This window comes from Dermacentor silvarum, chromosome 1, assembly GCF_013339745.2.
Source record: "Dermacentor silvarum isolate Dsil-2018 chromosome 1, BIME_Dsil_1.4, whole genome shotgun sequence".
NCBI lineage: Eukaryota > Metazoa > Arthropoda > Arachnida > Ixodida > Ixodidae > Dermacentor > Dermacentor silvarum.
In genome coordinates this window covers 67,627,735-67,644,358 of record NC_051154.1, presented here as the reverse complement: position 1 = coordinate 67,644,358, position 16,624 = coordinate 67,627,735, and the positions used below count along the sequence as shown (strand labels likewise).

Below are 16,624 nucleotides of genomic sequence, written 5' to 3'. Positions count from 1 at the left end.
GCTTTTGTTTTGTAGCTGTTTCTTTTTTTACGGTACACTTGACAGAAAACTGTCGTATCTAGGCCCCTGCTGTTCTTGCTGATAGGCTATATGGCTAGGTAGCCATAAGCAGCAAGAAAAAATTCAATGATAATCTTGCTAATTAACTAAAATACACTAATCAACTTTTTAATTACTACCTTTAGGGCATATGATATAATTAAAGCTGTGAAGTAGTGAAGTCATATCGGCTTAGCAGAAATCTTAAGACTAGCACCACTTTCGAGATGTGACCTTAAAGTGTGCTATGGCATTGCATTGAACAGTTTCTTAAAAGCATGGCTCTGACAATTTGGAATGATCTTAAAGGGGTTGCGACATCAAATTTGTGACTTGCGCATTTTTAGTTTCAAACGTTTCTTATTGCTCCATGAAGCATCATGCACGCACTAAGATGCATATATTCTCGGTAAATAATTTAATATCGCATTATTTATGTAAACGACTTTCTGTTTCGGTTTCTGAGCGCCGAGTTGGACAGTGACGTCACTGTCTAGGAAGCTTGGTCACGTGGGCCCACAAAGCTGTGACGCACGTACTGCTGCATCGTCTGCTCTCGCACACATGTGCTGTTCCAGCGCAGGCAAACAAAACCACGCCGGCAGTTGTCATGGCTAGCTGCGGCAGTTCCAATTCCGACTGTACGTCTACGTCCGACTCCAATGAAGACTTTAGTTTAGCGTGGTTACCGGAATAGCGGGCGTACCGGAATAGCGGGATCGAAATGCGCAAGGCGGCGGTCCCGGTCGCCCGCTTCAAACTGAATTTGGCGTTGTTTTTGTAGAATTCACTTCGTTCGTAGCAAATGACTGCGTAAATGGCTCTCGCTTAGTATCATGCCGCTTCGACGAGAGAGTGTTATGGCTAACCTTGAGGAATTTTCGATATCGCTTCTCGTTTCGAATGCGCCTAAGCCAAACAAAAGAAATTTTCTCCGAGATGCAAGCACCACCTGTCGGTAAAGTCGGGAGATATGCACGACGACAGCATATGGCCTCTGAGATGGGAACATTTCGGACGCTATGGTAGACAGCTTGTACTGCTTGTCTGTTTCGCTGCAGATTGGCGGACACGGGAAGTAAAAATACAACGCGCTCATGGCTTACATTGCACTGCCTCTCGCACTTTCCGGACGCACACACACATAGACTTAGGTGCCCTATGTATGTGAAATTCAAGGTGTAATGGAATAGCGTCCCGCACGTAAACTACGCTATCACGCTATACTAAAACTTTCTTTCTGCAAAGTTCGTTTGCGGAACGGTAACGCTATTTCCCTTAACCCCGCTATTACGGTAACGTTAAACTAAAACTGTTTTTTTTTTTTTTTTTTTATCGGCATGGTCACTGCGCGAGCAACCGTCCGGATGCATCCAACGCTCGAGCAAGCTCACACGCTGAATGTCGCCGTCGCAGGTTCGCGTGACGACGCGAAGCACTTTGCAAAATGCCAGCAAGCTTGGCTAGTTCGCTGAGAAAAACTAGGCGAGCGAATGTGGATCCGCAGCCGATGCGGTTCCCTGCACTACTCTCTCTAGCCGGGTGCTGTGGGCCACTGCTCATTGTACATACGTCACTCTAATGTGGTATGACGTCACTAAAAATTTCGTTACGCTACCAATACAGTGACGTTGGTGTCAATCGCGCTAGCGATGGGTCTCGATCGCGAGAACGAGCATTTAGGCACTCTTTGAAAGTGAATTAAAATATATTGTAAGCGTTTGCTGTGTCCAACACTTCATGTTGACTGTCCTAGCATACAGAGGAAGCCTACAGCAGGCATTTTATAGCCTCAGAATTTGGTGTCTCAACCCCTTTAACTGAAATGCCAAGGCATTTTTAGCTTATTTTATGGACAAATGTCTTGAACATGGTGCTAGTCATAAGATTTCTGCTGAGCTGAGATACTTCACTGGCTGAGCTGAGATACTTCACTGCTCCTTGGCTTAAATTTTGCAATTAGAACACGAGTCCTAATGTTTATAATTAACAAGGTCATTAGCACATCTTAGTTAATTAGACAAATTATTGTTGAAATATTTTTTCCTTGATTTTACCCACCTAGCCACATAGCCCATCTGCAAAAACATGCAGGGGCCTAGATATGAGCTTTATTTAAAAAGGGGCCTAGATATGAGCTTTATTTAAAAAGTGTTTTCTGAGTAATCTAGCGCCAAGAAGGTAGAATTGTACTATGCGCTTCATGCCACTGGCGATAAAAAAAAAAAAAATTAACGATTGAAATAGACCCTGTATGTGTGTGTATGGGGGGGAGGGAATTAGATGGGTGGGTGAGTGGCAGATGCTGCCAGAAAAGAACAGTATGCAAGCTTCTGTGTCCTCTTCCATTTATATATATACAGGGTGTCCCAGCTATCACGCAGCACAATTTATAAAGAAAGAAATGGCGTTACACGAAGCAAACCTAGTGCGTATTGTTTCCAGTACAGTGGAGTAGCCGCCAGTGATTTTTTCGTTACTGCGATTTAATTAGGTAATTATAATTAATTATCTAACTTGAGAAGTACTGTCCTAATTATCAAAATGTCAATGAGAAAGTTGTAGAGCAACATGAAAAACTAAAATACAGCTTTCTGTTGCTCAAAACGTGCTACATAAATGTGTTTTTCCGGGCGTGAAAGAAGCCCGCGAATAGACGTAAAGTGCCTCGAGTGGCCAGTCCTGCCCCGCGACTATCGTGCCAACTATCCAACTATAATGCACTAAATATTAAAAAAGTGAAACCTTTTTTTGCGCATGAAACCAACTGTATGTTGTTAGCAGCAACCTGGAGAGACGTTCAGTAATTTTTGCATTGTTATTATTTTATTAGTTGGTAATTAATAATTACTAATTGCCTATTAATTAAACTTCTTGTGAGTATGCTAACACTGTTTTAGAACACATTTAAAAACATTATCTTCAATTGCTTGCAGCATGTTATACTCTTCATGGCTCATTTTTTCTGCATTCATTCAAAGGAAAGGCCACAAAATATTGAAAAAAGCTGGTGACACAGCCTACTTGCGTACCGCAGCAGTGTTGCTCTCAAACACGTGGCGGACAAGCTAATTCCGCATGTGTAATGGCCTGTCTAGGTCAGAAGTATGACACATTGAATTTATTCTAGGTGGCTGCTACATTCACGTCCATGTTCGGGTTGGCCTTATGCAGCAAATCAATAGCTTGCCATGCAATTTGTTATTTTGGCAGTCTGCTTACTGCTGCTGTGACAAACAATCGTGTGCTCATCATCACCATCAGTTTTTTTCTATGCATGGTTACAGAATGTTGCTGAAAATCATCTGGGCCCTTAGCAATACTGCTAGTTCTAGGCCCATACAAATTAATACAAAACGCCATTGCAACTCAGGTTAACAGGTAAAGTGATTTGTAAGTACAGATTCTACTAACATTGTTGTTAACACGATAATAACAAATTTGTTATAGCAGAAGAGCAAAACCAACAATAGCAAAATCAGTTAATATTACACTGTTAAAACATGCTCATTATGAATTATAGCTTGTTAAAGAACATATGAAAACCATGGACTCTCTTTTATCGTCTTCGGAAGGTTATTGCGTATTTTTGTACCAATGTAGGCTAACCTGCGCCTATCGTACAAGTTGCTAACAGGTCGTATGTTAAAATTTCTGCTTTATTGTGTCCTCATGTGTCTGTGTGGCGTGATGAAAATGGTACTTGTAAGGGGGTTATTGTCCGAAAGTATGGCATGAACTGAGCACGCTGTTTTGAAGTCCCTAACAATGAGGAACGGCATAATTTAAAATTTTTTGAATACAGTTCATTGTGTTCCATATAACCAGCGAAGGACATAATTCAGAGCGCTCTTTTCTGCAGCTTGATTACTGGATCTAGGTAAGATGGTAAGGCGTTTGCCTCCATGTATGAATACAATAGGTTAAATGACTGTTAAAAATACTAAAGTAAGTCATTCGTAGTGTACATGCGGGAAAATGCTGACGCGCCTGATATAAAACGTGCATGACTGAGCCAGCTGCCAACATTTGCTGTCTGTGCCCTGTAATGAAGGGATAAATCTAACATTATACCGTGATATTTATATTCTTGAGCTTCTGTAATTGTTGTCGTTGCTATCTTCAAAGTTATTGGTGGTATTTTAACTCTATTGGGCGAAAATATAATGTACTTTGTTTGAGATGTATATTTAGTGTTAATTTGTCTATAAATCAGTTTCTTATTTTTTCTAGTTCTCTATTAGCAGTGTTTTCTAAGTGACTGATATCCTTTCCTGAGGTTAAAACTATGGTATCATCAGCGTACATTATTGTCTCTCCCTTATCAAGCCTTTGGGGAAGGTCGTTGATGTACAAGGAAAATAGTATCGGAACCCAAAACTGACCCCTGTGGAATGCTGTGTGTAATAAATAGGAAGTCAGACGAGATACTGTCTAAGTGTTTGCTCTGGTACCTTTTTTCTTGGTAATTCTGAAAGAAATATGAACTGTCACCTCAAAATCTATAGCCTTGCAACTTTTTTTAACAGAATTTGATGATCGACGGTGTCGGACGCTTTATTAATGTCCAGAAATATGCCAATTACTATTTTGTTGTTATTCAGACAAGTGATAATATAGTTTGTTACATAAGTAACTGCGGTGCTGGTTGATTTGCTCGGATGAAATCTGTGTTGATGTGGTGTTAATTTATTGTATTTTACCAAAAACTAGTTATTTGCCAGACTATATAAGCTTCTCGAACACTGTAATAATGGTAGAGAGTATTGAAATGGGACGGTAGTTTTCTAACAGGTTGTGATCACCATTCCTAAAATGGGAAAGACCCTAGCTCTCTTCAGTAGATTGGGATACGTCCCAGTGTAAAAAGCGCAATTAAAAATTTGCGCTATGTAAGGGAACAAGAAATCTAGATTAGATTTTACTATGCCTAATATGCCTAATGATATACTGTCACATCCTGAGGCTTTATAAGTTGGCTCAAAAGCGAGGCTCGCTGCTACCAGAAATTTCGCGGCCATGCCTAGATAAATACCCTGTCAAAGTGGTGCAGCCTGGGCCAGGTTAGGTATGGAGTGCATATAGTTTCTTTGTATAATGTTGAGAGCAGCAGTGCTGCACATGTAAGCGGGGCGTGGGGTTGACTTTGTTTGTATTTTGCGGGCTTTTTTTTAATAAAAAGTCATGCAAGAGAGATTGCGTCACAAACAGTTGAAATTGTTGTTTTCGAATGTGTTCAAAGACATAGTGTTGACACATCTGCTGTAAGCGTAATAATTAAAAAGTTATCTAATGGACCTATACAAACTGATTAATTGTGAACATTACAAAAATAGTGGGCGTTTGTTCAAGCTGTTGCTAATGACATGCAGTTGGTTTCATACTCAAAAAAGGCTCCTCTTTTTTTAAAGCTTGGTGCATGATAGCTGGGACACCCTGTATTCAGGGTGTTTCAGCTAACTTGAGTTCAGTATTAATAATACAAACATAGCGCTATGCATGTTGTATTGGCGCAGTATTGTTCTGAGCCGTATAGAGCACGTCATGATATTTTTTTCAATCCACCAAGCCGGGTAATTAACAAAGGTTACTTAATTAACTTTTTAATTATTAACTCTAGCAAAAAATCCTCAATACAAAAGTTGTAGCGCTTGTTCAGAAACATCAGATTATTTCATCTCTGTTGAGATAACTGCCCTGATTAATTTTTTCCAACGTTGTTTTAAAGTGCGCAAAATTTTAAAAATACCATGTGACTGCCAGGCGATGCTTTTAGTGCCCTCAAATGTAAGTTGAACGAATTAGCAAAGGCTGCTCCGCGCACAGAGGTCGATTGAGCAGGCTGTCAGTGACTGCGACGGACGTCTAGTGACAAAAGGGGCATACCGTTTTAAGAAAAAAAAACTAAAAAGCGGCTGCCACGTGCGAATGCGATACAGGACCGGAGGCAGCAGTTGATGCAGCGCAGGCATTTTTTCTTTTCTTTTCGGACCAATGAAAAAATGATGGAGGGGGAGAAGGTGACGGTTTAATGAACGACGGAGATAAAAACCATGATCACAGTCACCAACAGCCTATTCAATCGACCTCTGTGCGCAGAGTAGCCTTTACTAAGGCGCATTAGCCAGCAGTCATGTGGTATTTTTTAAATTTTGCACACTATAAAGAAATGTTGGAAAAAATTCATCAGGGCAGTTATCTCAACAGAGATGAAATAACCCAAGGTTTCTGAACAAGCGCTACAACTTTTGTATCAAGGATTTCTTGCTAGACTTAATAATTAAAATGTTCATTAAATAATTTTTGTTAATTACCCAGCTTGGCGGATTAAAAAAAATATTATGACATGCTCCATATGGCTCAGCACAATACCGCGCCAATACGACATGCATAGTGCCTATGTTTGTATTTTTAATACTTGGCTAAAGTTAGCTGAAACACCCTGTATAGGCTCTTGCTAACGTGAAGGAGTGAGATTATCAAAGTGGTGCATAGCAATGTTTTTAAGCGCATCAGCACTTCTTTGGCTACCTCTCTGTTTCCTGTGTGTATACAACTCCAAGTGCTTCAGTTACGATCTGCCACGTGCAGTAGTGCCACGTACTTGTTCAATCGTCTGCGAGTATGCAAATACTTAAGTTGAATCAGCCACATGCCATGGCATCACATGCCCAGGCGATTCTCTACCAGTATGCATGCTACATGGAAATTCTGAAGCCGCATGTTGATGATGGTGCTTTACAACCAAACTGGAAATGTTTCTCAGCAGAAAATCTTGTCAATGAAAAATTAAGTTGGCTGTATCTTTGACAATGTCTACTGCATGTGTTGGCCTTGACAGCTGCTATCGCTTGTCAGTTGCAGAGACCTTGCGAATGGCTTGCGCCCATGTCACTACCCTGCCACTCATGCTAGGCAATGTTTATTGAGACTTTCTTGCGTGCCTTATTTGTTGCCACCATCCTGGTAGATGCTGTGGCTTCTTGCCAGTTGTGGCCAAGGTCATGCTAAGTGTGTGTCACCGTGCTGGGCAGGCACAAGTTGACATGTGTGCTGAGCCATGTGCATGCTTTACATAACGGCACAACTGTACACAAACTGTGCAATTTGCGAACAGTGATTCGATTAAAATGTGATCATGTGTTAAAGTGAGAGCAATGTTACCTCTTGAAAGTTTTTGATCGTTTGTTGAAAAATTGAAAGTACTGTGACCCTATATCACACATGACGTGAGGTTGCCATTGTCATCATTGCTGTGTAATGACACAGGGCATTTAGACAACACTTGCAGCAAGGCATGCAGAAGTGTGGCCGAATGTTTATTTTGGAATGAAACTGGTACTCATGTTGCTGAAAGATTTTTGACCACTGATTTCAGCCAGCGGGTATTTCAACAGTGTGTATGCAACTTATGCAGTGAGTTGATGTGGAGTTGTTGAACATCGAACAGGGAATATCGCTTTAACCCAACGCTTGAACAAGGGGACTTATCTACGTTTGGGCAGCAACTGCTTTCCTTAGCGGCATTGTTATGCATGCATAGCTTACTCTCCCCCACCCTCATTGGGGAGGAGGAGAATAGGCCAGTGCATAATGTGGTGTAGCTATCAACGAAAAAAAAAAAAGAAAGAAAAGGACTCTGTCGGAGGTGGTAGTAGACGGATCGGAAATGACAGGGGGAGGGACAAAGAAAAGTTTGGAGAAATGAGAGTAAAGGCGAAATATGGGGTACTGGTTTTGGGTTTCATCTAGGAGTGGAGATGATAACTGGAACCAGGTAAGAATTTGTGGACGTAGGTTCGTGCAGCCAATCCAGTGTGTCTGGTTTTATAAGAAAGCAGGAACTATTCAACTAATCTCTCTGGAATTCGAAAGAATTGGGGAGAGGATCTGGCGATTGCTACACCACATTATGCTCTGGCCTATTCTCCTCCTCCTCCCCTATGAGGATGGGGGAATGTGAGCTACGTGTACATAAAACGCTGCTAAGGAAACCAGTTGCTGCCCTCACGAAGACAAGTGCCCTTGTCAAAACGCTGGCTTAACTCTTCCATTACCACGCCTATGGAAACCGATAAATTAGATCGACAGATTTTCTGTGCATTGTTAAACATTTCCGTTGGAATTCTTCAACCAACAACGCCTTGCACCGTCTGAAAGGACAACTGAATTTTAAATATTTGTCACACATTATCATTTTTGGCAGACGGGAGTCAGGAAATGTGAAACTTCGACTGGAGGTATTGTCGAAAGTAGCCTCCAATGTTTCTAGCACTTCCTCAATAAAACGACGAATAATTTGCACATTGGTCGACTCGGCAACATAATGTTTAATTGAGAGCTGCAGTGAGGACACAGAAGCTTCTGTCGGGTTGTCTAATTTTCCGATCCTACGTCTAGGCTGTTTTGACAATGTCTGAAACAATGGTAGATGCTCATGAGTGCATGTTATATTGATAATTGTGTTTGATTATTACCAAGTGCAATCTTATTTTTCCCACTGTAGGTTGATTTTAACCATCAGCATTTTCACAGCTTATGAAAGTTACAAATTGTTTCGAGTAATCATTCTCGTGAAGTGGAACTTTCACTCACACAACAGGGCACGCAGTCGATTTCAGACCAACCTTCGACCGAAGCTTAACTAGCACTCTGATCTCTTACATTTGGAAAACCACCTGTGCAAGTGCCCTTATTCATTACTGTACAAAGCGCCAGTTGAACACGCACTAAACCACCTTGCTAGCACAGAAAAGCTGATCGAACACAATATTCAAGTATTAGGAGGCTTCTGCATGCTCCCTTGCCTGACAACATTTGCTTCACGAGCCTAAGAGATGCACGAAAAAACGAACCAGGTGCATGCTGCAATGAGCAAAAACTAGAGATGGGCAAAACGGCTCACTTCAGTGAGTGGCTCGGAACGGCTCAGCTCACTGAAATGAACCGGTTCATTTGAACAGCTCACCGGTTCACTTAAACGTGTAACCTGTGTTATTTATATTCTGTAGTTATGTGGCTTTGAAAAAAAAAACGATATATGCATAATTTAATAACCGTGTTATTGGTATTTTCGCTATTTTTAGAGAATATTTTGACATATATTAAAAGCCTGAATTTTTAGTTGTAATGAAGCTTTCTTTTCTGATATTGGGGATAAAATGCTTATGATATTGTGACAGGCAGAATGCGACGTACCTTTTTCAGAAAAAAGAATATGTGACTTCATCGTCATTACAGAAACTTGTCTGTTTTTGTGGTACTTTAAAATCAACTTTTGTCAAAATAAGAACAGAAAATGATTGTACATTATGTTTCAACTTTGTTCATTTATTCACATACGTACGTTTACTATAATATGAGTAAACTGTAACGCCATGCAAAATGAATGTAGAAATCATTTCTTGAAGTACAATACAAAAATCATATGAAAGATCCACAAAACTGCCGCACGTACCTTTCATTTTTTTTTCTCTTGAGTGCACGCGCGATACTGGCAATCATGCCATCATACGCCAGGACAAAAAAATAAAAAAAATAAATGAAGTTCCATTACAACACAACAGATCATTGGCCTCGTTTTAATGACGTGCTAATGATACACGCTCAGCAAATGCACTGAAGTGGATGTCATGGGCGACATTTTCATGGCTACACTAATTAGCACAAATGAAGACCAGGACGTAAACTGTACATTCACCTCTTGTCTTTAAAGGGTCCCTAACCACCCAGAGGTCGAAATTTAGTTGTGGTGTTGCAGTTATGCACGAGTCTACAGCGAACACGTAGCCGTGAGAATTTTTCGAAATGTTGCCGTAATAGCGGAGTTACACGCGTTTGATGATCGAAAAACGGCCCTCGCTCGTTTCGCTCTTTCCTTCGCTACTCTCCTCATCGGCTGGTCTCCCCTCCTCGCTGAGTGCTTCTCGAAAGGTCACGTGACATACGTCATCGCCAACGCGCTTCTCAAAACACTGCCTACTTCCGGTCACGTCCACGCTAGCGGCACATATAGCGACGGTGAACCGGCCGCCAGTGCTGTAGAACGTCTGCCGCGCGAGAGGTGTCCAAAGTAGATGGCAGTTCGGCCGGCACCCCGCCCGCTGCACGATCAATGGCCCAATTGACGACCGCGAAGCTGCGCGCCTCTGCCACCGGCTACGAAAACATCGGCTGCAGCTCAGCTGCAGTGCACGGCTACCGCCGGGAGACGACGGGCTCGGCTGTGCTCGCATCACAGCCGACGGCGCCGCTAATATCAGCGTATTTTTCTTCTTTGTGTACAATTATTGCGAAGAGCAATAACAACGATAAGAAAATATTACAGCTTGTGAGCGTCGGTATTTCATTTTGAAGCGCCGTCCGTTTTAGCTTTGAAGGGAACCAGAAAAGGCCTAGCGACAATATCGGCGCCGTCGAGCGATCAGCGGCGGTGAATCTGCCGCAAAAATGAGTCCCGGTCTCATCCTTTCTACGTACGGCAAGGAAATCTCGCCGTTCGCGAGCAAGAACCGCTGTCAAATGGCGGCCCACGAATGGCAAACGGCGTGTGATGAGTTACTGTGGCGGTAACCTGGACTCAGCACTTCTCGGCTACCCGCTGTTGCTGCGGTGCCAGCGCGTGTTATGCCAAGCGTACCTCTATCGACCCTGTATTGCGCGCACGTCTGGAAAGGCCAACACTGTCGCGCTCTGTTCGCACAGGTAATCAGACGGCTAAGCACGACTGTGTTGGAATGCGAGCGATTTGGCACTTGCGTTGCGGGCTGTAATTACCGATTCGCAAGGGCGCACAAACGAGGAACATGACAAGGAAGAGCAGAAAGCGCGCGTACCTGCTTGCAGACTAACCAGAAGTCATAGGTTCTTGTTCAACCAATGGACATCGTTTCCGCAGTTGACATCACCAGATTCCCCCTGCTGACATCGTGACGACCGCTGGGGATACCGGAAAGGCGAGGGAAGAGGACGGCATTGTTATTATTTTTTTATTTTGTGGCGCTCCCGCGGCGCGTAGTGCTGTAGTGTTTGGCATCGTTGATCGTGACGGCATTCTGAACTCGATGCACGTTTACTTGAAATGTTCAAAAAATATCTGAGGTGCTTTAGGGGCCCTTTAAAGACACCGAAGACCATCTTCGAAGTTTTATTGGACCAGCGCACGATGTGCGATCGGTGAGAGTCGTGCGACATCGTTCGAACAGCAGCAGGCAACAAACGGTACCATCCTTTGCCAATTAAGACTTCTTTACTTCTCCCCTCAGTGGCATCGGGTGCCACACCATAAGACGCACAAAAAACCAAAGAGACTGCTGCGCACACCACACACTGCGAGCGAGTACCAGTAGCGCGAGTCTGCTCACACCGGCCACCATTCGTCGGTCAGAAATCGAAAAACATTGAAACCCACCACAAGACCCAGCTCTGACAGAACGGTTCGGCACGGCTCGTTCAAGGAGAGAGAACCTAAAAGCCCCTTGATAATTCAACCGGCTTCCTCACTCCGAAAGAACCGCCGCTCACTTACTGAACCACATACGGCTCCCTCGCTCTTCGAAAGAGCGGCGCTCAGGAGCGAGCCGGGTCTTTTGAAGAGCGAGGGAGCCGAGGTGAAAAGAGCGGCTCGCTCCTGAGTGCTCAGGAGCGAGCCAGATCTTTTGAGCCGCTCTTTTGAAGAGCGAGGGAGTCATGCTTCAGTAAGTGAGCGGCGGTTCTTTCGTTCTTCAGCCGAAGGCGAGGGGGTGAAGGCGACTCTTGCGAGGAAGGGCGGGAGGGCAGTTGCTTTCTCGTACCGCTAATAGATGGCGCGGAAGTCGCACCCAGAACTCCCGGCTCTGACGGAACGCATCGGCACGGCTCTCTGAACGCGAGAGAACTGGCTCCCTTTCTCCAAAAAAAACGTCGCCCATTTTTACTGAACGACGGCTCACTCGCTCTTTAAAAGGAGCCGCTCACAAGATCCGGCTCGCTCCTGAACGACCCATCTCTAGTAAAAACAAATGCGCCTTGTAGAACAGGAATTTAACTGTTTTCACTTTTGCGAAGCTACTGCTTTCCCACAGAGCATGGGCATCACTATGGCTGGTATTGAGGCCAACAAATCTTCATAAAAATTTTCGTGCGTGATCTGTCTTTCGAAAGTTGGGAAGTAGGAGCTAGGTGCATATTTTGTATATTTCAGTTTTTTTTTACTCCTCTGTACTTTAACTAAAGATATCAAATTATTACTTTCATTGTGTTTCTGGAGGTGCTTGTTTGAAGATTCACATGAGAATTATAAATAACTGTTTAAGCAATTATTACTGCTTTACATCTATTCAAAACAGTGATCAGGCTATAATGTTATGTATCGTGATATACAGTGCGACTACTGTCTCTTGAAATAAAACAAAGAGTTAAAGTGACATTTCTTGTTCAACTACTCCTCATCATTTGAAGTTTCCATCTTCCTTTTAACTTCTGTCTTGTTTGAGTGCAATGAGTGAAATATGAAATTTTGGTTCAGATATTTGAAGGCTGCAGTGTTCACATAGAGCATTGAACCTATTAAAACTAGAATCTCTTCTTTCAGAATTTTTAGTCAAATGAGAAACTGGTGTAATTAAGCTAAGGCAGAAAATTGAGGTCACGTTAAATTATTGTGTGAACCATCTATACGACTACTGAATAGTTGTGTATTTTTCTCCCCGACAGCCTAGCTCTACAAAGGGTGTTGAAGCCACTCGCTTAACTGCAGCTCGCCTTATCAGCTCCAGCAGCAGCACCAGCAGGGAACGTGGTATGTGTGGCACTAGCAAGTTGCACCGGTCCCAGTCCACTCATGCAAAGGATGAGCCCAACTTGTCAGACTATGACAACTGGCTAGATGGCAAGGATCCATGCAATGTGCATGTGAAGTCGTGGAAAAGCAGCAGCACTCATTCAGTCGTGAGCTGTCCACCTGTGCTGCTCCCCAAGATGCTTGTGACACGTGAGCAAACCTCAAGCTCAGATAGCGATATTAATTTTGGGAGCCTGCGTTCTCTTATGTCATGTTTCACTTTGGGCTCCCATCGTAAAAAGAAGCGCAGGAAGAAAAAGAAGAAAAGCCATCATCTGGTGATTGTGACAGGCTCAGACAACAGCAACCACTGTTGTTCTAGTGGAAGTGTAGCTGGTGCACAAGCACAGCAACATGTGTGTGAAGGTGACCACAGCATTCGGCATTCTTCTAAGAAGCGTAGTGCACAGGAGCTGGCTTGTGTGTCTAATGGGCCAAAAGCCATCTGGAGGTATTCTCTGCAAGAACAGGACATGCAGAGAAGTGACGCTTCTTGCAAAGAGCCTGTTGCCACAGAAGTTGCAGAGCAAAAGTCTCCACCAAAGCTTCCGCCAAAGACCTCCACCAGAAAGAAACGCTTGGCTCCACAGCCTCCTGGTGGCAATATTACTCCAACTGGGACACTGCCGAGGAACCAACCAGTGCCAGCTGTGGTAGTTCCTTGTAGCTCATCTTCACACAGCACTGACAGCCTAAGTTTGACCCGACGACGGTCTCACAAAAAGCCGGCACCTCAGCCACCCAGATGTGATGTCTGGCATTCAGTAGCCAAGTCAGGGACTCTCCCAAGTGGAATACAAAAAGGATTATATGCCAATGAAGCTACAGAGGATAGCAAAGCTGTGACTACCTTGAAAACACGGTCACTTCCCATGGCTGATATCAACATGCCTGGCACCTCTGCTCTTCATCTTTATTTGCTTGAAAGTCAGCATGGTCAACAAGCTCAAAAAAGACAAGAATTTGGAAAAAATTTAGCTGACTTGGTGGTCAAGCCTGACCTTCCTGTTAAAACAATTCCATGTCCTGTGTCCTATATAGGCAGTGACAGGACTGAGTCTATTGGATGTGGTAGCTCTATTCAAAATAGGAACCTTAATGACAAGCAAAATATTAAAACAGTTGATGAGACGGGCAAACCAGTGCATGTAAGACCAGTGGCTTCAGAAGGTGAAAAAAGGGATGCTCACCAACATCAAGTCTCCAGTCGTGAAATGAGATCATCCACTCTGCCACCTACAAGGCAGTGCCCTCCTATTTTAGAAGAGGAGGAGCCATATGCCAGCACAGTAGTAGGTGGAGAATTCAATAACTTAGAATCTGTATTGAAACGTAACTCGAATGTGTTCGAGCTTTTAGATGCTTTCAGCAAGCTTGAATTGAATTCTGATGAGACACAAAAGGACAGTGAGCCTGAGTCGCCAAAGCACTCTAGAAAGCAAGTAAAATCACTGAAGTCACTTTTTCAGAAACACCCAACAGATGCCAGCAAAGTTGTTTCTACAAAGTGGACATATACGCCAATGGAATCCAAAAAAGAGAATTTCTTCACTGCTGTAAAACCTGGATCTCCCATTGCTGCAAGACTTGAAGATAGGGAAACAGCAGATTCCAAGATGGAAAACATTGATGCAAGTTCTTCGGATTCAGAGGCAAAGTGGGGGAAGAACCTGCCATCTCACTTACCTTTGAATACACAGTTGGCATCCTGTCGAATGAACCTCAAACCCGTTAGCCACTCTCCTGACTTTGGCAGTGTGTTTTGCAAGCTACGTCCACAAGCAAGTAACTCTTCCCCTGGAAACCCACCTTGGGTATGTTTGCTCTTCAAAGGTGCACTTTGTATTAGAACTAATGTGACTAACTACCTGTGCTTTCAATCAAGTTTTGGTGCTTATACTGAGGGAAGAATATATACATGGCAGAATATATATTACTACAGGGAGGCAAAATGCCTTTTAAGTCGCATAATTTTATCAGAATGTACTTAGACTTTAATGTAATTTTTTTCATTTTTAATTTTATTTACCCTAAAGGCCCATCGGGCATTACATAGGGGGGTTGTTTATTGTTGTTTATTGCATTGATATGTTATTTTTTATAATCATATTGCTCTTAAGAATATAGTGCGAACAGGGTCCATGTATACATGGGCTGCTCGTATGTATGTACATGTGTGTGTGTATGTGTGGGCACACATTTTTGCATGCATGTGTGGGCAAAGAAAATAACAAATAAGGTCATTTGAAAATTTGGCCAATTAGCCCATAGTTAGCAGCACAGGTCATCATTCTTTGCATTGGTTCATTTCGCTTTCTAGAAAGGGCCAATTTTTTCAGGCTAAGGGATGCCTCCCCAAAAAATTTGGTGAGAGGCCCAGACCCCCTGATGTTAAGCCCTTGTGAAACCCATGTTGTTAGCTTTTGTCAAGCATCATTGCCTGTGGCATAAAAATTTAACCCGCCGTGGTTGCTTAGTGGCTATGGTGTTGGGCTGCTAAGCACGAGGTGGCGGGATCAAGTCCCAGCCACGGTGGCCGCATTTCAATGGGGGTGAAATGCGAAAACACCCATATATTTAGATATACATGCAAGGTTAGGAACCCCAGGTGGTCCAAATTATTCCAGAGTCCCCCACTATGGCGTGCCTCATAATCAGATCGTGGTTTTGGCATGTAAAACCCCATGCTGCAGTTAATTTAAAAAAAAAGTTAATACAGTTGACTTCTAATAATTCAACCTTGTCGATACCAACAAAATTGATTGAATTATGTGGTGCATAGAATTAAAAAAGAAGCAGCAAAAACGTCCGTACATATGGCTGCTTCATTTGGCCATATTAACCCTATTCTGACATGACCCCAAATCTAACACACGCCCAATTTTATGTTAAAAATTATGCAGATCCCACGCACTGTGGGATTAGATGTAAGCAAAGCTTCCTGTGCTGTTTGCATTGATTAATGATAACTGGTGGTGATGTTTCGGCGAATGTTTAAGCTCATCCGCATTTAGTGCAATACTAGAGTGGTGAGTTGATGTTAAACGTTTCTTGTGTGCGCCACTTGTATTTGTCTATATGTAGTAACAGAACACACAGTGAGATGTGCTTGCTTGAGGCGTTGTTGTGCACCGTTGTTCATAGCCTGCAAGAAGGTTAGCACTGTCGTTGCCTCACATGGCACAACGCATCTTGGCTAAAGTGTTAAACATTAATTAAATTATGGGGCTTTATGTGCCAAGCCCACAATCTGATTGAGGCACACGGCTATGGGGGACTCCGTTTTAATTTTGATCATCTGCGATTCTTTAACATGCACCTAAATCTGAATACACGAGCGTTCTGGCATTTTGCACCATCGAAATGCGGCTGTCGTGGTCGGGATTGAACCCGAGACCTCGGGCAGCGCCAGTGCCGCAAAACTACCGCAGCGGATACAGAAGTGTTTATTTGATGGGCGGCCGCTTCCGTAGTCTCTGTTGTCCGCTTAACAAGTTTGCGTGGGATTTATTTGTCAGAAATAGCAGAAAAGTACCGTACCCTACCTTGAATTTAAATTTATCCAGTTTGTCCGTAACTACTGCCGTGTCTAGTAGCCGTATTTCCTTGCCTTCATACATCACCTTTTCCCTCTCCCGCCCTCCCCTTATTTATGCGAGTGAAGAATGGCAAGGCTGTAATTCACTCGTTTCGTGACTTGATCGGCTCTAGCCATTCTCTGTCTTCTCTTCCTGCCTCCTCTCTACCATTCTATCTTCCCTCTGG

At 43.2% G+C, this 16,624-nt stretch overlaps 1 protein-coding gene across 8 annotated transcripts in view; it reads left to right on the top strand.

Moving 5' to 3' along the window:
- The window catches only part of LOC119464928 (ranBP-type and C3HC4-type zinc finger-containing protein 1-like), a 95,642-nt gene that overhangs the window by 28,108 nt on the left and 50,910 nt on the right, over window positions 1–16,624 (top strand). For 7 of the 8 annotated variants that reach the window (XM_037725796.2, XM_049669009.1, XM_049669003.1 and 4 more), the window contains one exon: window positions 12,733–14,673. The exons of the other annotated variant lie outside the window; for it this stretch is intronic. In XM_037725796.2, coding sequence (XP_037581724.1) covers window positions 12,733–14,673 — 1,941 coding nt within the window. The remainder of the gene's footprint in view (window positions 1–12,732; window positions 14,674–16,624) is intronic. 8 annotated transcript variants of the gene reach the window in all.